The 24,639-nt window shown below is 40.9% G+C and overlaps 1 protein-coding gene across 1 annotated transcript in view; it reads right to left on the minus strand.

Moving 5' to 3' along the window:
* Positions 1 to 24,634, minus strand: part of RNF130 (ring finger protein 130) — a gene marked incomplete at its 5' end in the record, with an annotated part of 144,532 nt that extends 119,898 nt beyond the window's left edge. The window contains one exon of the mRNA XM_045284680.1: positions 24,436 to 24,634. Within this exon, the coding sequence (XP_045140615.1) occupies positions 24,436 to 24,634 (199 nt within the window). The remainder of the gene's footprint in view (positions 1 to 24,435) is intronic.
* Positions 24,635 to 24,639: the final 5 nt, after the last annotated feature.

Here is a 24,639-nt window from a genome sequence, read left to right on the forward strand (position 1 = left end):
GAGAAACGATGTATAAATGCGCTTTACACAATTGATGTGTGTATGGATTGGGATAACAGTTGTATGAGCCCCTAATAAAATGTTAAAAAAGAGAAGAAAAAAAAAAGACAGCACTATGTCCAACAGCCAAAAGCAGACAACACAAATGTCCATCTATTCTTCCATTTCAGTCTTAGCTTAGACACCGTTTCTCCAGGAAGCCTTGCTTAACCACCCTAGGCTTGGTTAGTTCTGTTTATGTTCTCTTGGAACCCCAATGTTTTCCCTAAAGACTATCATTAAATAATTACTTGTGAAATTATTAGTGTAATGTCTGTTTTCCCCACTAGACTGCACACAGGTGTGGATTCATTCTGTCTTCCCCTACCAGATAGCATGCAAGAACTTCTTGTCCTACCAAGCTTACAAAACCAAACCCATCACTGAGTCAATTCCAACTCATAATAACCTTGTAGGATTGCCTCAGAGGGTTTCCATGGCCATATATATCTTTAAGAAGTAGATTGTCCTATTTTTTCCCCCATGGAGTAACTGGTGGATTTAAACTGTCAATCTTTCAGTTACAGTCGAACAATTAATCACTGAATCACCTGGGCCTTCTTCCCAGGAACATAGTAAGTACTTACTAATTATATGCTGACTGCATGTTTGGCACAGATATCCCACATGAATTTAGGGTTTTTGATTCTGATGAATTATAGGCCAGTGACAATGAACAAATGAGAAATTGAACCCGACAATACCTTTGAGAAATCACGTAAGAAGTCAGAAAACTAACTGGTGTAAATCGTATTCCCATATTTTAACAAATTTATAAGGATGGATTATGAATAGTATAGACTGGTTTCCCAAACCCAAACCCTCTGCATCAGGTAGATTCTGACTTATGCTGATCCCATGTGTGTCTGAGTATAAGGGCTTTTCAATGGCTAATTTTTCAGAAGGAAATTATCAGATCATTCTTCTGAAGCGTCTTAGGGTATCACTAATCCTTAAAAAATATGTTAGACAGGGTTCTCTGGAGAAACAAAACCAGGACACTAATGATTATATATATATATGTATATATATGCAAATGCAACAAGGAAGCAGATGGACTGTGGGCCTCTACTTAAATCTTACATCAGTACAAGAACAGTTTGTTCTAATAATGACACTGTATGATACTCACATTCCTGACACGATTGTTGAAGACAAAATGGGTGCATAAGCAAATGTGAAGAAAACTGATGGTGCCCAGCTATGAAAAGATACAGCATCTAAGGTCTTAAAGGCTTATAGTTAAACAAGCAGCCAACTAGAAAGGAAGAAACAAAATCCACATGCAAGAAGCACACCAGCCTGTGCAATCATGAGGTGTCCATGGAAGAGGTAACAGGAGTTCTAAAACAACCAACCAAATCAATGTGAAGGGGCGTAGATGCAGTGGAGACCCAAAACCCACATGTAAGATAATTGGACAGTCGCTCTCAGAAGGGCCACATGGAAAGGAAGATAAATCAGTATGGCACTGATGAACCACATAACTATCTTCTAGTTCTTTAATACTTCCTCCCCTTACTATTATGGCTTTTATTTGTTTTACCTAATTTAGTATGTTAGATTTGCATATGTTCATTTGTATATTTAAGATATTTCAGTACATGAAAATCAAGATAGATAATCCTTGAGAAGCAGTAACAGGACTAATGGTTCCCTGAGTGTATGGGAAGGTGGGGGTGGGGGGAGCTGATTGCGCTGATGATTGTATAACTCCACTCAATGGGATTGAATAACAGAATTGTATGTGAATAGATATACTGGATTGTGTGAAATATGGCCCAAAAGAGAGAGAGATTACAACCAACAACAATGATCATTAGTATAAAAAATTATAGTTATATAACTATAGCGGGTCCAAAATAAACAAAAAAAACTAGAAAATAAAAATAGATTCACTAAGTATTATCACTAGACTTATACTCCTTAGAGATGCCCATGATCAACTCCTCCAGTCACTGCTGTCAAGCAGATTCTGAGTCATAGAGACCCTTTAGGACAGAGTAGAACTGTCCCCACAGGGTTTCAAAAGCTTTTTATCTTTATAGAAGCTGACTGCCACATCTTTCTGCCATGGAGCAGTTGGTGGGTTCAAACCACTAACCTTCCAGAGCTCTAGCCACCATACAAGCAGGGCTCTTATCCTAATCTCCAGAACCTGTGAATGTGCTGTGTTATAAGAACAAGCAAGAGAGAAGATTAAGGTGTCCAGTGGGAAGTATAGGCTGCTCACCAGATGACTTTACAATAAGGAGATTACCCTGGATTACCCAGATGGGTCCCCAGCATACTAACACTGCCACAGAGCCCATTGCACCTCGGGATGGCACAAGGTCAGAGGCAAGGAGAGACTGGAGATACTGTACTGCTGTTAGCTTTATGGATGAAGGAAGTGTCTATGAGCCAAACAATTCAGATGGCTTCTAGAAGGCTGGAAGGGGACAGCATGACAGCCATATTTTCTTCTTGTTCCTCCCTCTGCTAGTATCCTCATCCATTGATTTGATGTTATACCCGGATGAGCAGGAAGACTAAGGAGATAAAAACTTCAATCCAGTGAGAGCTCTATTGGTGCCTGTTATGAACCATGGATCTCCGGAGTCATTAAGACAGAAAATCAGCAGCTGTGCTTATCTGGAGTCACAAGACTATTAGCGTGTACAACAAGGTGGATATAGGACTTTGGTAACCCTATCCTATAGTGCAACTTGGGGCCCTATGGAGCAGTCGTCATCCTGCTAGGACGGCCAGGGGCAACCAACTCCCCACAAACCTGCTTCTGTTGTTTGTGGTTTTCTTTGATCCAAAAGATACCTTTAAAGTGTTAAAACCCAAGAATGTCACTTTGAGCACTTAGCTGTGCCCGGCTCAAGCCATAGTATTATTATTTTTTCATTGATAACCAACTTTATTTAAAAACTGCCCTATATAACTGTCTTTAGAATTCTGAAATGATTTCCATATAGGTAACTGAATGCTTTCTATGTGGGTATATCTCTTCTTAAGGCCGGTAGGGCTGAAGAAGCCCAAGTTGCTGCCCTATTTGTATTTTTTCCTCTCAAATCATTTTATTGGGTGCTCTTACCACAATCCATCCACCGTGTCAAGCATATTTGTACATTTGTTGCCATCATCATTTTCAAAACATTTGCTTTCTACTTGAGCACTTGGTATCAGCTTCTCATTTTTCCCCTCCCTCCCCCACCCTCTCTCTCCTCATGAACTCTTGCTAATTTTTAAATAATTTATAAATTATTATTTTTTCATGTCTTACACTGACCGATGTCTCCCTTCACCCACTGTTCTGTTGTTCATCGCCCTGGGAGGGGGTTATAGGTAGATCATTGTGTGGTTTTCTATAATAAAGTTTAACCTTGTCCACACTGTGTGTGTGTCATGTGTTGGACTCAACTGGACCAGATGACTGTAGTGCCCATTGTCAGATTACTGCTAGACTGGGACCTTCATCTGAAGTAGTCCTGTGACTGCTTGGGATCTTGGGAACGACATTTGAGGCAACTTGTGAGTGCAGCACAAGGTGGAAACACAAGAAATGGATTCTCAGCAGAGCACCAGAAGAAACACATCCCATCAACACGTGGATTTTAGCCCAGTAAACCTTTTTTTTTTTTTTCAGACTTCTGACCTTTAGGACTGTAAAGTAACAAGTTTGTGTTGTAAGATACCAAATTTGTAGTAATTTACAGGGGTATACGCAACTACTGCAATATGGCTAAGTCAGGAAAAGATTCATTTCTTTTCCTCTCTTGGTTCGGCTCCTAGCGCGGCAGATAGAAAAACAAAGTAAAAGCGTCTTTCTATTTCTTTCATCAAAACACTTGATTATATATCTTATGATACAGTAAAAAAAAGAAATGGGCTAGATGCAGTCACTAAAGTGAATTAGAAAATTCGTGAAACATCAACCCCCCTCCCGCACCCCAGAAAGTGATGATTGATAGAGCAAATTCAACCACCTTGGAGTTTTTGCAGCACACTACAAGAACCATTCATTCACACTCTTCAATATTGTTATTAGTAATGTAGAACATGGATCCTTAACTTTGGATCCATAAACTTTTTAGGGCTTCAAGAGGCATCTAGATCTCTCAAGTTTTATTTAAACATTTGTGATTATCTATATAAATGTATATATTTTTCATTAAGAATTGTCTACAGTTTAGTTCCAAAGTCTTAAAGAAGATCTCTAACTTCCAAAGGTTAGGATTCGCTAGCTTAGATGAAGTTATACCAAGTATATACTGAGGTGACGACATGAAGCTGCTAGAGTAGAGTCTGTAGGTAACAAATCAGGATTCACAAAACATCTTGAAAGACAGAACAAACAGGCTGAATCTGACAAAGATAAAATTACACAGCTTAGGAGCAGTGTCAATGATAAAGACTTAGGAGGCTTAATCAACAGTAAGCTCAGTATGAGTCAGTGATGCGGGGTACTAAAATACCTTAAATGACTTTAGGCATGTGTCCAGGATGATGGGAAAAATTAATTCTGTTCTCTTCTGCGCTGGTGTAATTTAATTTTGAGTTTCTCTTTTAGTGGGATATAGTCAAATGTATTCTGAGCAGAGAAATAAAAGTGCTGAAGAGATTTGAGATATAATATTTTTTAAGAATGGAGAAAAGAAAAGGATTATAAGCTTTTAAGTTAAAAGCCTTGAGTCAAATATAAAGAACTTTATTGCTGCCTAAAAAAATTTGACATTTTTAGTTTTAGGTGAAAAAATAAATTTTTATTGTCAATTTGTGTGAAGTTTACAAAATATTAAATTTATATACATTTTGATTTGGGCATTAGTTGCATGTAATCCCCTCATTTAAAAGCATCCTTTCCACTTCCTCCCTATGTTTCCTGGTTCCATTCATCCATTTTTCCTGCCCCTCCAAACTTCAGAACTTTGCTTTAGGGCAGATGCTGCCTTTTGGTCTCAGATGGTTGATTGTTTGAAGCAGTACAATGGGTGCTATTGTTCACTTTATAGGTCTGTCTATTGTTTGGCTGAAAGGTGATCCCTAGAGCTAGGTGCAGTTCCAGGTTTGAAGAATGTTTAAGGGTCATATTCTGGGGGTTCAATCAGTCTATCAGATCAGAATAGGGTCACCATGAGTCAGAATAGACTCAACAACAGTGGGTTTTTATAGAATTTTGTTTTCTATTTTACCCTGCTCTTGTATTGTGGTCCTAATCAGAACGGTCAGAGTGGTACAAAAGGACTGTCTAACACATAAGTCTGAAGATGGAAAGGGTAGGTTTTTCCCTGAATATGTTTAACCTTGAGCAGTACAATCATCCAACAGAACTGCTGAAGCCTCAGATGGGTAACTAAATTTGATGATTACAATAACCATTATATTCTGAGTGTATAATTCCTTTCCCATACCTTTAGCTACATCTTTAACTGGCCAACATATAGGACCCTAGCCTAGAATCACAACCCACTGCCAGTGAGTCCACAACAACTCCTAGTGAGCAGGTAGGGCATAACAGAACATGCCCCATAGGGTTTCCAAGGCTATAAATATTTCTGGAAGCAAACCACCACATTTTTCTCCCATGAAGCGGCTGCTGGGTTTAAAGCACTGATCTTTCAGTTAGCAGTGGAGTGCCTAACCACCATACCACCTGAACTCTTTGTAGGGCAAACACTGGGCAGGGGGGTAGAGGGTGGTAAAATCCAAACAATTAAATCTTTACAAAAACAGTCAGTTTCACCTTTCTCTCAGTGAGCAGCTAGCAGGTTCAAACTGCTGACCTTGCAGCAGCCTAATTAATAGTCCAAACACCAAGGTTGTGTATTCTGAAGCCACCAGCAGTTCCTCCGGAGAAAGAGAAGGCTTTCTACTACTGAAAAGAATGACAGTCTCAGAAACCCACAGGGACAGTTGTACCTCGTCCTATAGGGTCACTATGAGTTAGCATCGACTCGATGGCAGTGAGACACCAAGAAAATACACATTGTAAATAGTACTTAGCAAACCTTAGGATAGGCTGAAAGAAGATCAGAACAGTTTCAGCCAGGTGAGCAAGGGTAAAGGTGAATGTCCTGAGAAAGGAAGAAGCTGAAACTAGAGCAAGCTATGAGTAACTCATATGCCAACATGAAAACTTCAAATTTCCATTCTAAGGACAATGAGAAGTGACTCAGGGGGCTTAAGCTGAGAGGGACATGATTGGGTGAAGCTTCAAGATTATTTTGGCTACTGTAGGAGGGAAAATAGACGGAAGTTAAGAGAAGCAGCAAAGAGACTAAGAAAAACAGGTAAGAGAAAGTTGTCTGGACAAGTGTGACAACAGTTAAGACAGATACGATACACCCTAAGCACAGATTGTGGAGGCTGGAATGAGGGGGAGATTCAAGATGACCTCTACATGTGTTTGAATGTCAAGGGTGGACAATGACACCATTTACTGAGCCATGTGAGCTTAAGGAGTGATGGTAGGAGACCGGGAAAGGAAAAAGAACCAAAGCTGCAGTTCAGACTTCTCCATCTGAAGATGATCTGGAGACATCGAAGACAAGACACGGAGTAGGCAAGTGAAGGCATGCTCCAGAGCTCTTCGCTCAGAGGAGGCCAGGCTACAAGTCAAGGTGCAGGAAGAGGCAATGGGAAGCACAGAGGAGATAGGAAATTGTTGTCTCGGAGAGTGGCCTCACTGCTAATTTACAAGAAAATGTTGGATTGTTGGGCACTGGTTTTTGCTTAAGATTTATGACTTCAAATCTTAGTTATCTTTCCTCTCAAAGAATTTCTCTAGTAACATCTAGGGCTTGGCTATGGGCACGAAGAAGGTGAATGGCAGATGGCTCACCTAGGATGGAGGTTTTGTCAAGTGAGTCTGAAAGAGGAACCTAAGGGGAAAAAGTAATAAATCTATCACCACCATACAGATATTACCGAGAAGTCAAGTGCTGTACGTTGTTACTCCCGTCAAATGGATTCTGACTCAAAAGACCCACGTGTGCTGAGGAGAACTGCTCCACAGAGCAGTTTTCAAGGCCTTTCACAGCAGATTGCCAAGCCTGGTTTCTGAGATGCCCCTGAGTAGGTTTGACTCACCAATATTTCAGTAAGCAGTTGAGCACTTAAGGGTTTGTGACACCAAGGAGCTCTTTTCTAGTTCTATGCAAGAATTCCATTTCCTTCTCTGGGATTCGCTAACTGCTCTAAAGCATGTCATTTTGACTTGTTTCATATTTGGTCCAAGCATTTTGGTCTAGTTTTGTGTCCTGGAATTCCTCTTACTTGGGGGGGGGGGGTGTTAGGGTAATAATCTTTTCAACATATATTCCTAGTATCCACCAATTTCAGTGATAGAGAAATTGATGAATTCTACCAGCCTCTTCCTTCTAAAATGGATCAAACATGGAATCAAGATGGATTGATAATTACTGGTGATTGGAAAATGAAAGCTGGAAACAAAGAAGGATCATCATTTGGAAAATATGGTCTTGGCTGAAGAAATTATACTCGAAATTTCATGACGGAACTTTGCAAGACCAACAACTTCTTCACTGCAAATACCTTCTTCCAACAACACAAAATGTGGCCTTCACCCAATGAAATACACAGGGATAAAATTGACTATATCTGTATGAAGAGACAATGGAGACTCTCAATAATATTAGCCAAAAAAAGGATACGCAGGGGCCAACAGTGGAACAGACCATCAGTTGTTTACATGCAAATTCGGGTTGAAACTGAAGAAAATTCAAACAAGTCCATGAGAGTCAAAATACAAGCCTGAACATATCCCATCAGAATTCAGAAATCACCTCAATGACGGATTTGACTCAGTGGATACTAATGACCTAAAACCAGATGAGTTTGGAGATGACAGTAAAAGTCATTAAAAATACAGGAAAGAAAGAAAAGATCAAAGTGGATGTCAGAAGACACTCTGAAACTTGTTCTTGAATACAGAGTAGCTACAGCAAATGGGGGGGAAATGAAGTAAAAGAGTTGAATAGACAATTTTAATGGGAAGCTCGAGAAGACAAAGTAAAGCATTATAATGAAATGTGTGAAGAGCTGCATTTAGACGACTGGAGGACACATGTAGTGTATCTCAAGCTGAAAGAACTGGAGAAAAATTCAACCTTCAATTCCATGGCTCAAATATAACAATTGTGGGGACTGCGCAGGACTGGGCAGTGTTTCATTCTGTTGTACATTTGGTCGCGCTGAATCAGAAATTAACTCGGGAGGAACTAAAAGCAACAACAGCAACAACAAGTGGGCAAAATACTGAATGATGCAGGAAGCATTCAAAGAAGATGGCAGTGAGGTTAAAATATAACACTTTATAATTTGATCCCCTTTTGACCCATTTTAAATTGCGTGTTTTTAATATTCTCTGCTTTCTTTTCTATTGAGGTTTTTCTGTTTTGTCATTCTTGCTGAATTTTTTGTTTGTTCCCTGCTTGCTTCCTGTTTGTGTTTTGTATGATTTTCTGTATAGGAAATCCAGGATAGGTAAATCTAAGTGGCAGTAAATGAATTAATAATTACCTAAGAGCATGACATTGGAAGTTGGGGGGACATGAGGAGCTAACAACAATGAGTAGAAGGAAATACTCTAAAATTCATTGTGCACACTCCTCTTAATATGGTTAGAAGATTAAAGTGTACAAGAGGGTATTCCCCCCAAAAAAAAACTGGGAAAAAAATTTCAAAGCTACGTATTCAAATTTTTTTACAAAACAACCTTATCACCTTCAAAGTACTCTCCATTACACTTAATACATTTGTCAAATCTGCGATTTCCATTCTTGGAAACATTTTTCAAACTCATCTGTTTGGATGGCTGAGCGCACTTCCCTTGTTTTTTTCATCACCTCTTCTATGTCATCAAATTGCTGTCCTTTCATGTCTCTCTGCATTCGTGGAAACAAAAAGAAGTCACATGGAGAGAGGTCAGGTGAGTCAGGTGTGTGGGGCAAGAGAAGCATGCTGGTTTTTTGGCGTCTTTTGGGCCAAAAACTGGTGCACTGAGGTGGCTGTGTAAGCAGTGCATTGTCATAGTGGCAATATCAGGACCACCCCCCCACCCCACCCCCGCCACAAATCAGGCTTTTATTTAGTTATTTTTGTTCACCACTCCCCTCCCCTGCTTCCCCGTACCCCACAAGTCCCTCAGGAACCATCAGTCCCACTGCTTTCTCCTCAGGCTTACTTCCCCTGCCTATCTTATATAAGTAGGCAAACCAACAAAAGCAGAGACAAAACAAAAAGGGGGAAAAAAAAGACTAAGTATGAAGGGAAAAGAAAAAAATAACTAACTAGGAAAAAAAAAGAAAAAGCATATATAATTCCAGGTCTGTCCACTGACTTTTATGACTATCTTACCACCAGTCCTGGTGGGTTCAGGGAACTGCCCCTCCTAGCCTGAAGTCTAGAATCGGGCCTTTTTCTGTCGTACACTGTTACACAATCTTTTCAGAACCTCTAAACAGAAAGCTTGATTAACAGTGACCTGGTGGAATGAACTCCAAATGTACTTTGAGTCAACGTGACATTTTCATCCTTTTGGGAACTTGACGGACGTCCAGAATGATGTTTGTCTTCATTCGACATTTCACCTTTTTTGAAACAAGAAAACCACTTGTATCCTTTAGTTTTCCCCATAGCACTGTCCTTGTAAGCTATGTTCAACATCACAACCGTTTCTGTGGCATTTTTACTGATCAGGAAACAAAATTCCACAGCCCCACACTATTCTCTTAAATAGACCATCACAAAAAACAAGGTTCAAGCAAAACTGCTTTTATGAAAAAAACTCACTATGACCAGAAAGAACCTCCCCAGGTGATACCACTAGGTGCACTAACTCAGAACAAGTTGCTGGATGTTCGCCTAGCAGGGAAAAATGCATACTACGAAAGCTCCACTCTGCCCAGTGCAATTCATTTTGGGGGGTGGGGGTACCTCCTTGTATGTTATGCGAAGTATAACATGAGTATAACCAGTCCCTGGAGAAGGATATTGTGACTGGTAAGGTAGAAGGGCAGCCAAAAAGGGAAAGATCTTCAACAAAATAAATTGACACAGTGGCTGCATCACTGGGCTCAAGCAAAACAGTTGTGAGGATGGCACAGGACCAACCAATGTTTTGTTCTGTTGTACACAGGGTTGCTATGAGTTGGAAATGATGGCACCTGATAACAACATGTGAAGGATATACCAATTAAAATATTAAAGAGAGAAAGATGGCAGGAATGCAGAGTCACTGTACCAAAATGAACTGGTCAACATTCAACCACCTCAAGAGGCAACCTAAGATCAAGAACAGAAGGTATTGAGTGGAATAGTTCAAGCTGCACTGAAGGAAGGCATCATAGCCCCACACTGTTCTCTTACATCTCTCAAAATGCAAGACTCCAGGAATTGATCGAATACCAACTGAAATGTCTCAACAAACTGACGAAGTCCCCAAAGCACTCACACTCATCTATGCCAAGAAATGTGAAAGAAAGCTACCCGGTCAACTGACTGAAAAAGATCTATATTCCAAAGAAAACGACCCAACAGAATATAAAAATTATTTAACAATATCATATGTAAGTAAAATTCTGCTCTATATATTTCAAAAATTATTACAGTACAACAGGAAGCTGCCAGAAAATAAAACAAGATTAAGAAGAGGGGGTAGCACAAGGGGCATGACTGCTGATGTCAGATCTTGGGTGAAAGCAGAGAGACCAGTAAAGTGTTTACTTGTATTTCATTAACTATGCAAAGGTATTTGATTGCTGGATCACAAAAACTATGGATAACACTGAGAAGAATGGGAATTCCAAACACTTCATTGTGTTCATTTGGGAAATGGACATAGAACAAGCAGCAGTCAGTTGAACGGAACAAAGAAATGCTGTTAAGGTTTAAAATCAGAAAAGTGTGCATCAGGGTTGTATCCTTTTACCATTTGTATTTCATTTGTCTGCTGAGTAAATAATGCAACACGCTGCACTCTATGAAGACAACATGGCATCAGGGTTGGAAGAAAGCTTATTAGAACCTGCAATATGCAGACAACTTTGCTTGCTGAGAGCTGGGATGGCTTGAGCCACTTATGAAGATCAACTATTACACTCAACATAAACACAACAAAAATATTCCTACGTGGATAGACACTATCATGATAAATGGAGAAAAGATTGAAGTTTTCAAAGATCTGATTTTACTTGGATCCACATCAGTGACCATGGAAGTAGCAGACAAGATGTATTTCATCTGGCAGATCAGCTGTAAAAGATCTCTTTGAAGTATTAAAAACAAATATGTGACCTTTAGGATAAAGGTATGCCTGATCCAACCCATGGGCTCTACAATATTTTGCACGTGAAGCTGGGCAATGAATATGGACAACTGAAGAAAAATTAATGCACTTGAATTATGGTGTTGGTATACTGGATATACAACAGACTGCCAGAAGAACGAACAAAACTGCCTTGGAGGAAGTATAGCCAGAATGCTCCTTAGACTCAGGGGCTTGAGGCTCTATCTCACATATTTTGAGCATGCCATCAGGAAAGACCAATCCCTACAAAAGGACATCATGTTCAGTGAAGTAGGTCAGTGCAAAAGAAGAAGACTCAACGAGATGGACTGACACAGTGGCTGTAACCATAGACCCAAACATAGCAATTGTAAGGATGGCCCAGAACCAAGCACTGCATCATTCTGTTGTACAGAGGGTCACGATGAGTCAAGAGTCAAGCTGGCACTTGACCAGCACTTCACTCCACTACCACCAGTTTCTTACTCACTCGGACTTTTGCTTGGAATTAATCTCATTATTCTTCTTGGTCTTCCTTTCAGATAGTATTACTCTTTCCCCCTTTTTCTCCCATGAGTAAATTCCTCTCTTTTGTACTAAAAATTAAAATATCATCCACAATTCAGTCAGCATAATCAATCACTTTTATTCTTGTGTATTACTCTGCATCCTTGTGCACTGTAAACAAAGTTAACACAGCTGCAGTCACAGCTCAACCACTTTATATTTACGTTTGTATTACAATGATCCTTTTAGTGGCGGTGTAACATTCAGCTGAGTGAATAGATAATTTATTAAATCCACTTAGGAAGTCATACAAGAGTGGTTAAAATATAAATGCGATCGTCAGAAAGACCTTGTCTCTGCCAAAACCCCAGGACTACACAGCTACAGAGTTAGCTCACTACCTTTAATTCAGACAACCCGCATTACCCAATGCCACCTTACTAGGGTCCAGGTATCACAATCAGTACTGCGTAATCAAGAGTGAACACAAGACCACATATATTATGTTCCCAGATAATTTAAAAAATTCATGGAGAGGGAAAAGGAATGAAAGGGATTCACTCTACAACAGAAATGGACCTTGAAAACACTTAAGTGAAAGAAGCTAGACACAAAAGGTCATGTATCGTATGATTCTATTTATATGAAATACCCAGAATAGGTAAATCAGGAGGAAGAAGGATAGGACCCAAAGGTGATAGCTCAAGTACATGAAGATGATAAAAATGTTGCAAAACGTAGACTGTAGTAATGGTTACTAACTGTGAATATACGGACATCACCGAATTGTACACTTTGAATGGGTTAATTGTATGCTATATGAATTATATCTCAGTAAAGCTGTAAAAAAAGGAGAATGAACACAAGGGGCAGAACCCCACACATGGTAAAAATTATGATAAGTTCTCCATCGCTTGTCGGTCAATCTGTCATACAGTGGTGACTTGCATGCTACTGCGATGCTGAAAACTAAGTCACTGGTATTTCCAAAACTAGCAGGGTCACTCAAAATGAGTGGGTTTCAGCAGAGCGTCCAGACTAAGAACAGACTACAAAGAAGGAATAGGCTGTCCAATTCTGAGGAGCCAGCCACTGAAAACCCTATGGGTAGCATGTAAACACTGTCAGTTACTTTAGACCTCATGAATAGAAGCAGAACAATGTCAGAGATAGTACCCGATGATGAGTCCCTCAAGTCAGAAACCAAAAATCAAACTTACTGCCATTGAGTAGATGCCAACTACAGACGGGGAAGAACTACCCCTGTGAGCTTGAGACGGTAACTCTATGGGACCAGGAAGCCCCGTATTTCTCCCACAAACCAGTTGGCAATTTCTAACTGCTGACTTTGTGGATTGTACCCCAATGCATAACCACTGCGTGACCAGGGTTTCTCCCTCAGGTTAGAAAGCACTCAAAATATTACTGAATAGAGTTTCATTCTCAAAGTAGAGTCAACCATAATGATGTGGATGGAGTCATATCTGAGAGATAAAGTCTTGGGACCTTCATTTGCTGATGGGGCATAAATCAAAATGAGAAGAAACAGCTGCAAATATGAATTAATAATTGAAAGTTGGAATGTACAAAGTATGAATTTAGGAAAATTAGAAGTTGTTAAAAATGAAATCAAATGCATAAAAATCAATATTCTAGGAATTAGTGAGATGAAATGGGCTGGCAATGGACATTTTCAATCAGAAACTCATATGGTTTACTATACTAGTAATGACACAATCAAGACGAATGATTTTGCATTCATTGTCAAAAAGCCTATTTGAAGATCTTGAAGTACAATGCTGTCTGTGATAGGACATGTCTATCTGCATACAAGGAAATCCAATCAATACAATTATTCAAATTTATGCACCAGCTACTAAAGCTCAAAAACTCACTGCCATTGAATTGGTTCCAACTCACAGTGACCCTATCAAGCTGTGGTGCAGAAATTGAAGAATTCTACCAATGTATTCAGTCAGAAATTGATCAAATATGCAATCAAAATGCACTGATAATTACTGGCGACTGGAATACAAAAGTTGGAAACAAAAAAGAAGGACCATTAAGCTAGAAATATGGTCTTCTTGAAAGAAATGAAGCTGGAGATCACATGACAGACTTTTGCAAGATGAATGACTTCTTCACTGCAAACACCGTTTTTCAACAACACAAAAGGCAACTATACACATGGGTTTCTCCAGATGAAACACACAGAAACGACATTTAGTACATCTGTGAGAACAGATGCTGGAGAAGCTCAACAGCAGCAGCTGAAACCAGGCGAGGGCTGACTGTGGGACAGATCATCAGTTGCCCCTATGTAAGTTCAGGTTGAAGATGAAAAAAAATGAACACAAGTCCACAAAAGCCAAAATACAACACTGAATCAATCCCACCTGAATTTTAGGGACATCTGAAGAACAGATTTGATGCACTGAACGCTAATGACACAAGACCTGATGAGCTGTGGGACGACATCAAGAACACCATTCACGAAGAAAGCAAAAGGTCATTAAAAAGACAGGAGGGAAAGAGAAGGTTAAGGTGGATGTCAAAGGAGACTGAAACTTGCTTTTAATCATCGAGTAGCTAAGGCAAAAAGAAATGATGACGTCAAAAGCTGAACAAAATATTTCACAGGGCAGTTTGAGAAGACAAAGTAAAATACTAAAGTGAAATGTGCAAATACCTAGAGTTATAAAACAAAAAGAATTCATTCAGCATATTCTAAACTGCAAAATCAAAAGAAAAAAATCAAGTTTGAAAGAAAGATTCAAACCTTAAAAGAGTCTATGGGCAAAACATTGAACAATGTAGGAAGCATCAAAAGAAGATGGAGGGGTTGGGGAGGGAGGGGAAAAACGAGGAGCTGATACCAAGTGCTCAAGTAGAAAGCAAATGTTTTGAGAATGATGACAATATTATATACAAAGGTGCTTGACACAATGGATGGATGTATGGATCATGATAAGAGTTGTATAAGACCCCAATAAAAATGATTTTTAAAAAGAGAAGATGAAAATAATGCACAGAGTCACTGTACCAAAAAGGGTTACTTTAACATTCAACCATTTAAAGAGGTAGCATATGAGCAAGAACCAAAGGTACTGAAGGAAAATTTCAAACTTCTCTGACTGCATTAGCCAAAAATAAGGTGTGTTAGTCTGGGTACGTTAGAGAAACAAATCCACAGAAATCTTATGTGTAAGAGAGAGTTTTATATAAAGGTTAAGTGCACATCAAGAAAACATCCCAACCCAGTGCTGCCCAAGCCCGCAAGTCCAACATTAGTCCTATGTCTGACACCAATCCACAAAGTCCTCCTCCATCTCACAAAACACATGCAATGATGCCAACTGCAGGAGGAAAGCCGAATCAGTTAACGTGTAAGCAGGGGTCTCCACATGGCTGCTCCAGCACCCAGGGCTGCATCAGGGTAGGTCCTTGTGACTTGTCCCCAGGGATGCCTTGCAAGAAGTCAGTCTTGCCAGCTGAAGCAGGGAACTGGCGAAAGTAGCTGCAACCTGGTTTGACCATCAAAAAGCAAGAGACAGGAGAACTAGAAAGTCGAGGTTCACCGAGCTATTTATCCTTCCTCCCTTCAATTAACCCCACACGTGTTTATTGGCCAGGTTGGCACAATAAACTTTATCCAAGGCTCCAGGAATTGATGGACTATCAACTCAAAATTTTCAACAAGCTAATGAAGCACTGGAAGTACTCACTCATTTATGCCAAGAAATATGGAAGAAAACTACCGGTCCCACTGACTGGAAGAGATCCATATTTGTACCCGTTCCAAAGAGAGATGACTCAACAAAATGTTCATATTATAAAACAATAAAATTGATATTGTGGAAGCACAATTTTGCTGAAGATCATCTGACAATGTTTGCAGCAGTACTTTGACAGGGAGTTGGCAGAGGTTTAGGTTGGATTCCGAAGAGGATGTGGAACGAGTTATCACTGCTAATGTAAAATGGATCTTTGCTCAAAGTAGAGAATTCCAGAAAGATGTTTGCTTGTGTTTTATTGACTACGCAAAGGTATTGAACCGTGTGGATTATGATATACTATTAATAGCCTTGGATTATAAGGGGGAATTCCAGAACATTTTATTGTGCTCATGTGACCAAAGGAATACTGCATGGTTTAGAATAAGGAAAAGTGTGAGTAAGGGTGGGTTGTATCTTCTCACTGTACTTGTTCAATCTGTAAGCTGAGCAAATATCAAGAGGTGTTAAACTATAAGAGGACATGGCATCAAGATTGGAGGAAGGCTTATTAACAACTTGAGATATGCAGATGACACAACCTTGCTTGCTGAAAGTGAAGCACAAACTACAATCACAAAGTAAAAAAACAACATAAAAACCTCAATAAAAAAGCAGAAAACATTAAAAACTAGAACTTTAAATTGATCATAAAGAAGATCAAATGATAGCGTATTAAATTTTAACCTAATTGCATCTGCAACAATCCACTTTCCACTAAAGCTATTCATATGTCTGGATCATAGTCAGAGGGGATTCACCAGGGGCCAAATCCACGTGTATTTCTCCTTCAATGTTTTAAAAAGTGAAACAGTCATAAAACAGATCAAAATGGGCTACTGAATTTTCAATAGCCTCATATGTGTGTGAACATGGACAATGAATAAGGAAGTCCCGAAAAATCAATGTATTTGAACTCTGGTGTTGGTGAAGAATATTGAAAGTATCATGAATTGCCAAAAGAACAAACAGATCTGTCCTTGGAAGAAGTATAGCCAACATGCTCCTTAGAGACAAGAACAGCAAGACTTCGTCCCAAGTACTTGGACATGTTATCAGGAGAGACCAGTCCATGGAAAAGGACATCATTCCTGGTATAGGAGGACAGTGACAAACAGGAAGGCCCTCTAGGAGATGGATCGACAGTTACTGCAACAATGAGCTCAAACATAGGAACTGTGCAGTCTTTCATTCTGTTGTACCTGGTGTTGCTATGAGCTGGAACCGACTTGATGGCCCTTAGCAACCACAATATGGTAAATACTATAAAGAAGAAAAGTACTACAAGAGACTGACATTTAAAAAAACAACCTCAGCTCACTACCACTGAGTTGATTCCAACTTTATAGGTCTGTGTAGATGTGCCCCTCCAGCTTTTCATGATTGTCAAATCTTTCAGGAGCAGAAAGCCTCATCTACCTCCAAAGGAATTTCAAACAGCTGACCTTGTGGTCAGTAGCCCAACTCATAACCCATGGTGCCCCAAATTCCTTATCCATAAAATGAGGATAATAGTACCACCAAGGGCTATTACAGGACTAAATGACAATCCATGTTAAATACTTAGCACTATTTTTGTTCACAGCATGTCTTAAGTGTGTGTTAGCTGTGTTACCTCCTGGGATAAAAGCAGAGCACCAACGAATAGTTATCTTTTCAATTAGCAATAATGCGCCTCGGGTAGACCTCACTGGCTCCGATATTGCCACTGCGCAAAACTGAATAATCATCTTTTAGTTATACTCTTTCCTCTCTTTTTTCACCAGTATGTGCTCTACACAGTTTTCCAACTATGTGTCAATAGCGTGAAGTTTGACCTTGGTCTTATTCAAACCCCTTCCCTCCTCGTTGTGTTCATGTTTTCTTTTAGCTCCTTAAGCATATTCAGTATGATTACAAGAGCTGTTTTACCACCCTCATTTGCTAATTCTACCATATTTCTTAAGGCTTGCCTTACAACTTTGTTAGGTAAGTCCTTTTCTCTAGGGCTGGCCCCACTTCATGCCCTGTGCATTAGGAGGTCTGTCTACTCTGACGTGAACTCTAAACATATGAACTATTCCTAGTCCTTCATGAACTCCAAGAAATGTTCTGCCTCTAATTTCTGGCAGCTCTTCTCCCCAGCTTCCAGCAGTTTCCTCATAAAATGTTAGCTCAGCCCTCAACTAGGCTTGGAAGGACTTCTCTGCAGCTCTCTCGAGGTTGATCTCTGTGCAGCGCCTTCCTCTCCAGTATTTCCTCTTGAATTTCCAAGCAGCCCTAGCCTCTTGACTTCTGACGTTTCAACTTAGTGAGACCATCACACGCTTTCTGGCCTCATTCCCTGTGCTGCAACCTGCAAACCCTCTCCAAGCAGTAAGGTGAGAAAATCATACGGTTTCTCAACTTTTGAGTTGAAATTCCAGATTTCCAATGAAATCTTTCTAGACTACAAGTCTAAATGATCTTTGTTTCCCTGGTCTTCATGCCATTTGCAATCTAGCAAAGCAATGGAGGCCCTACAGTATACTCTGTCCAGCATCATTCCCTGCCCATCACAAAAAGCCCGCCATCAGTCCACCTACAAGACTAAAGCATCACAGGATTAAATGCACGCACTTATTCCAGTGGCTTTCTAGCACCAGGCAGAGGTAGGTGCTTGGCTAAAACAAAGAAGATATTGACCCTAACTTTAATTGCTTACTCTTTTGAGACAACTTAGGAATCAAATCCCCATCCATAACATAGCTTATATGGAGGAAAGCTAATAGTATAGATACGATTTTATGAGGATCAACAAGTTTTCATTAAAGAGCCGCAGAGAAAAGATTCTAAGTTTGCAGGCCCTTTGGGCTCTGTCAAGCCCACTCTCACTCTGCCAGTGTTACAGGAAAAAAGGAAAAGACAACATGTACACATATAGGTAAGGCTGTAAGCCAATGAAACTTTATATACATTAACAGGTTGCTGGCCCCCAGGCTAGAGTTTACAGCTACCTGTAAAGTGAAGTGTGCCCAGGCTCTCTTTTCTAGTTTGTATGCCATCCAGAGAAGGGTGACCTAATCTAAGGAGACTACCACATTCTTAGGCAGGAATCAAACTATGTCTTTTGCATTCAGAACAGGACTAATTTAACACTAAGCACAGAGTAGATGCTTATTAAATCCTTTCTGATTTACTTCATTTGACTTCACATTTCAATGATTCCCTTTTATTCAAAATCCCCTCCAACAATTAAAAAAACCCAAATTATTACAGCAGATGGAAAACAATGACTGTCCAGTGCATTAAATACTCGATTAAGAATGATAAAGCAGACAAGCATTGATAGTCTGGGGGAAAATATGTATTTCATTTAGAAAATGAGTCAAGACTGCTTCATTGAAAAAACTAGCCGGAGCTAGTAACACTCAGTCCAGAAAAATTCTATGCAAGGACCAAAGAGGCTGAGACCAAATTCTTCCCGCCAACACATCTGCATACAAAATTACACCACCTGGACCGGGGCCTTCTTCGCCAACCCTCCATTCTAGGCTGGAACAAAAAATTCGTGTGAGCATACATAAAGCAAATTTGCAATGTCTGCGCCACAGGAGACACCAACTAGTCTGCTGGGCAAAGTTACTACACATTTCGTTTCTAGCTGTCAACATACCTATGACTAAGTGTGAGGAAGTCAGTGATAAAAGAAGTAACAATGAGATGTGTACAAATACAAGACATGCTTCTTCAAAATCCCATTCTACAAATGAACCACTAGTGAAAATATGACTTTGTTAACTTGAAACAAATGAAACTACTCACCAACACATTCTGTTTAGATAAAATATGTATTTTCAAAGCATAACACTTGCTGATAAAGTACACTACATAAAATATAATACTTGAAAATGTACTTTTAAAATACCAAAGCACCTAAGGAAAAAGCTGCCACACTCGCCTTCAAATAAACAGGAAAATTAAACCTTACTTAGTAAATCCACAATTGCCTAACCAAGGGCCACTGTAAAACAAGAAAGGTTTTGAATTCACAAATCAAGTTATAGATTTAAAATGAACTATCATGTTAAGTTCAAAATGACTGCAAGGTCTTCATGTTCATTTCAACACAACACTCACCCTTACAATGAGCTTTCATTAATTTCACACCAACTGATCATTTTGTTGTTGTTGTCTGAGTTAGGACTTGTGTCTTGTAACTGGTTTTGATGACTTGAATAACACTTAGCTTAGACCCAACACACAAGACTAAAAATCAAACTCGCTGCCAGTGAGTCAATTCTGACTCATGGTGACCCTACAGGACAGCAAAGAACTGTACTTTCCATAGAAACAAAAACCCTCATCTTCCTCTTACAGAGAGGGACTGGTGGTTTCAAACTACTGACCTGGGTTATCAGCCTAATGCATAACCCACCATGGCACCAGGGTTCCTAACATACAGGAAGTCCTCATAAAAACATGTTAAGAATTATCTTCAACTCAAAATTCTGAGTATCAAGGTCATAATTGGAATGCAGTGTTTTTCTTAAAACATGCAATTTTGAAACTCAATAAATCAAGACTATCATAAGGTAAAACAAACATTCTAATTGTTAAATAATCAGTGGTGAGGAGGCCTGGTAAGGTGTAACCAAGGGTAATATAATCAAGAGGAATTACTGAAAGCCAAATGAAGGCTGAGCATGATAGTGGGATAAGAGAAAAGTAAAAGGAAATAGAGGAAAGAACTAGGAGGGCAGAGGGCATTTATTAGAGGTCTAAATAAAGGCATGTACATATATAAATATATTTATATATGATGGGGAAATAGATCTATGTGTATATATTTATAGGTCTAGCATTAAGGTAGCAGATGGACATTGGGCCTCCACGCAAGTACTCCCTCAATGCAAGAATATTTTGTTCTATTAAACTGGCATTCCATGATGCTCACCCAACACACAATCCCTGAAGGCAAGCATGGGTGCATAAGCAAATGTGGTGAAGAAAGCTGACAGTGCCCGGGGTCTTAAAGGCTTGAAGGTAAACAAGTGGCCATCTAGCTCAGAAGCAACAAAGCCCACAAGGAAGAAGCACACCAGCCTGTGTGATCATGAGGTGGCGAAGGGATCAGGTATCAGGGCTCAAAGAACAAAAAATCAAATCACTGTGAATGAAGGGGAGTGCAGAGTGGGGACCTGAGACCCATCTGTAGGCAACTGGACATCCCCTTACAGAAAGGTTGTGGGGCGGAGACGAGCCAGTCAGGGTGCAGTGTTAACAATGATGAAACATACAACATTCCTCTAATTGCTAAATGCTTCCTCTCCCCATCCCCCACCCCACCCCACTATCATGATCCCACTTATACTTTACAAATCTGGCTAGACCAGAGGATGTACACTGGTGCAGACAGGAACTGAAAACAGGGAATCCAGGTCAGATGATCCCTTCAAGACCAGTGCTGAGAGTGGCGATACTGGGAGGGTGGAGGGAGGGTGAGGTGGAAAGGGAGAACTGATTACAAGGCTCTACATATAACCTCCACCCTGGGGGATGGACAACAGAAAAGTGGGTGAAGGGAGATGTCAGATAGTGTAAGATATGACAAAATAATAATAATAATTTATAAATTACCAAGGCTTCATGAGGGAGGGGGGAGCGAGGAGGGAGGAGGAAAAAGTGAGGAGCTGATACCAAGGGCTCAAGTAGAAAGCAAATATTTCGAGAATGATGATGGCAACAAATGTACAAATGTGCTTGACACAATGGATGTATGTATGGATTGTGATAAGAGTTGTAGGAGCCCCAATAAAATTATTAAATTAAAAAAAATTCTGCCACCATTCGTGTTTTAAACTTTCTCTGCCACAGTCAGTCACAATTCTGACTCATAGCAACCCCATAGGACAGAGTAGAACTTCCTAAACAGCCCAACATGTAACCACTATGCCACCAGGGCATTAAGCTGCTAACCACAAGGTCAGTGGTTTGAAATCACCAGTTGCACCTCAGGAAAAAAGACAAGGCTTTCTATTGTTGTAAAGAGTTACAGTCTCAGAAACCCATAAGGGCAGTTCTACCCAGTCTTATAGGGCCGCTATGAGTTGCAGAATTGACTTGGTGGCAGTGCAATTTGGTTTTTTGCAGTTTATTCTTATTTTAAAAAATATGTTCCTACCCCCCAAACTCCCACAAGGGGAATGAACAACTGAAACATGGGTGAAGGGAGACCGCGGATGGTGTAAGATACAAAAGCAATAATAATTTATAATTTATCAAGGGTTCATGAGGGTGGGAGGAGGAAGAAGGGAAAAAAGAGGAGTTGATACCAAGAGCTCAAGTAAAAGAAAATGTTTTGAAAATGATGATGGCAACATATGTATAAATGTGTTTGATACAAATGATGTATGGATTGCTATGAGTTGTAAGAGCCCCCAGTAAAATGAGTTATTTTTTAAAAATGCATTTCTGCTAAAAAATCTGGAAAATGTCTTGAATTTCATATAAACAATTTACACTGAAATGATTTAAGTGTTCAGGTTAAAAACAGCCCAAGGAAGGCCCCCATTAGAATGGAAGCGGAAATGTTTACATGTGTCAGTCACTATTGTGACCCTCTCTTCTCCCCAGTGCCTTGAATGGGGCTTGACGCACAGTAGGATCTCAGTTAGTGTCACTGTATGAGGAGCCCGTAGTACAAACAACCTGTCGGTTCCCACCAGCACAGCACCCACGCCAAAAGAAAACCCAAAGCAATCTCATGCTGTACAGATGCAAAATGTTCTCCATAGAGACCTGCTTCAGAAGAAATGTCTGGCGGTTTACTTCTGAAAAAGTACCACTGACAACCCTCTGGAGCACAGTTCTACTCTAGGCACAACTCAACAACAGCAGATTTTAGAGAGCCAAGGAAAAGAAGAGAGAGGCTCAGGGGAACTGACCTCGGACTCTGCCTTCACACACAATGCCCTAGTTTGCTCATTGTCTTGCAGCCACCAATTTAGAGATTCATTTAGGTTAGCAAGTCTCCTCAATTATGAGTCCAAAAACTACTTAAACCTCTCAACTGCCTTACAAGGAAAATGACATCACCATTCCATTTCATAGATGAGGAAACTGAGGCTAAGCATCACATGACTTCCTCAGCGTCACACCGTAAAGGTACAGCACAGGCTAAGAACTTTCAATCCTCCAAGGCTACTTCCCCATGATAAGGACAGACTTTCATGCACATACCGTATTTGTGCACATTTGTCCCTAATAGCTTCCTCAAATGATGGGGCTTGTGTCTGGGGTGGCAAGCAAGCAAACAAGTTGTTTTAGTACCAAAAATACGTTAGAGACAAGGATCTAGTGATCAGAGATTTGGGGTGCCTGAAACACTCCCAAGATAAACCACAGATTTCAAAACACTGCACAGGGCCAGCCCTTGCCCAGAACAGCTTGCCTCTCTTCCTCTTCCTACCCTTCCACGTGACCCACACGGTTCTCCAAACCAGAAAATAGGCTGTCATTGTTAGTATCAGTTTGGCATAATTCTGTGTCCCAACCCCCCGTGACTGGCACAGAGCAGGCATGCAAATATTTAGTGAATGAATGAAGGACAGAGTTGTTTCTGTGACCCTAGCTGCAGCTTTTTCATAAAGTGGAGGAGAACTGTACCTTCAAACTCCCAAACCCAGTGTCCTCAAGTGGATTGCAACCCTATAGGGCAGGGCTGATGGACCAGAACCAGCAGTCGAGTGCTTGACCACTGCACCACCAGGGCTCCTTAAGGACCTGGTAATTGGTGTACAAATGAATTTTTAAAAAGCAGGTAAAAGTTGGGTATGGGTTACAAGGGCACATATGGACTCTTTCCCCCAGTCTGCGTGCCTCCCGAAGACACTGTCCCATTTTAGCACACTGTAAGCACGTGCCGTTTTCACATTTTCAAATATAAAGACAAGCACCATTACTTTACCTCCGCTGCCCAGTTTAGGTCACCTTAAATTCTCTCAGCATGGCCAGGGTACCCTGAGAGTGGGGATGAAGATAGACATTTTCCAAAAATTCCAGTGTCACACACACACACAAATACTTCACTCTGTGGGAAAACTTTCCTTAAAATCATGGCAAGTCATTTATATCCAAATCTCTGTTCTTTGCTGAGTTACTACCTAAGCCGAACCCACGTTGAGAGGAAGAAATCAAGAGAAGCCAAATGGCTTCAAAGACAGTTCTCTAAAAAAAAGTACCTATTTCTCCTACAGACTTGGCTACTAGCTCCTATTGGTATCAGATTGGTCATAATGTGAGATTTTCAGGAGTCACATTACAGTAAAACTACTCGGGCCCGAACGAGAAAGCAACAGGAAAGATGCCCATTTTCCCTTCCACCCCTCCTCTAGTTTGCCATTTAAGAGAAACGGCACGTTTTTGCCTTCGCAAAGGCCTCATCCTTGCAGATCCAATGCAGTGTTAAGTCCGTGATGTCGGAACAAACCTGCGGATTCCCCAACCCAGGTTCAAATCCCATCCATCAGCAGTTAGTTTTGCGCTTTCCCATCACCTCCTTTGTCTGCGCTGTCCCTGAAACTCGCTGTCCAATGCCCTCCAGTAAACACGCTACCGACACGACAAAAAGGTTCGGAGTCTAAACAAGAAGGCACAAAACGCAGTTGCGCTTCTCCAGCCTTGCTCCGCACCGTGAGCAGGCCGGCTCTGCTCCGAGGACCCTCGATCGGGGCCGCCAGCCCCGCGTCGCCGAGCGGCAGAGCCCGGGCTCCGGGCGTCTAGCCCGACCCCCGCCCCGAGCAGCCGCCCCCGCACGCCCGGGACCCCCGCCCGCCGCCGCTCCCGGTGGGGACTCACCGCCGTGGATGGGCAGCGGCGCCAGCACCTGCCCGCGGACCTCGGCCTTGGGCGAGTCGAGCCCGTAGCGCCCGCGGTCGATGCGGAACGTGAGCGGGGCGCCGCGGCCAGGCTCCTGCACCGTCACGTTGATGAGCGCCGTGTAGTACTCCTGGCTCGCGTTGTCCGCCCGAACCGGCCACAGGCTGCAGGTCAGCAGGGCGA

This window comes from Echinops telfairi, unplaced genomic scaffold, assembly GCF_000313985.2.
Source record: "Echinops telfairi isolate 266 unplaced genomic scaffold, ASM31398v2 ScPeMD7_7469;HRSCAF=8507_0, whole genome shotgun sequence".
In the NCBI taxonomy this organism is placed as follows: Eukaryota; Metazoa; Chordata; class Mammalia; order Afrosoricida; family Tenrecidae; genus Echinops; species Echinops telfairi.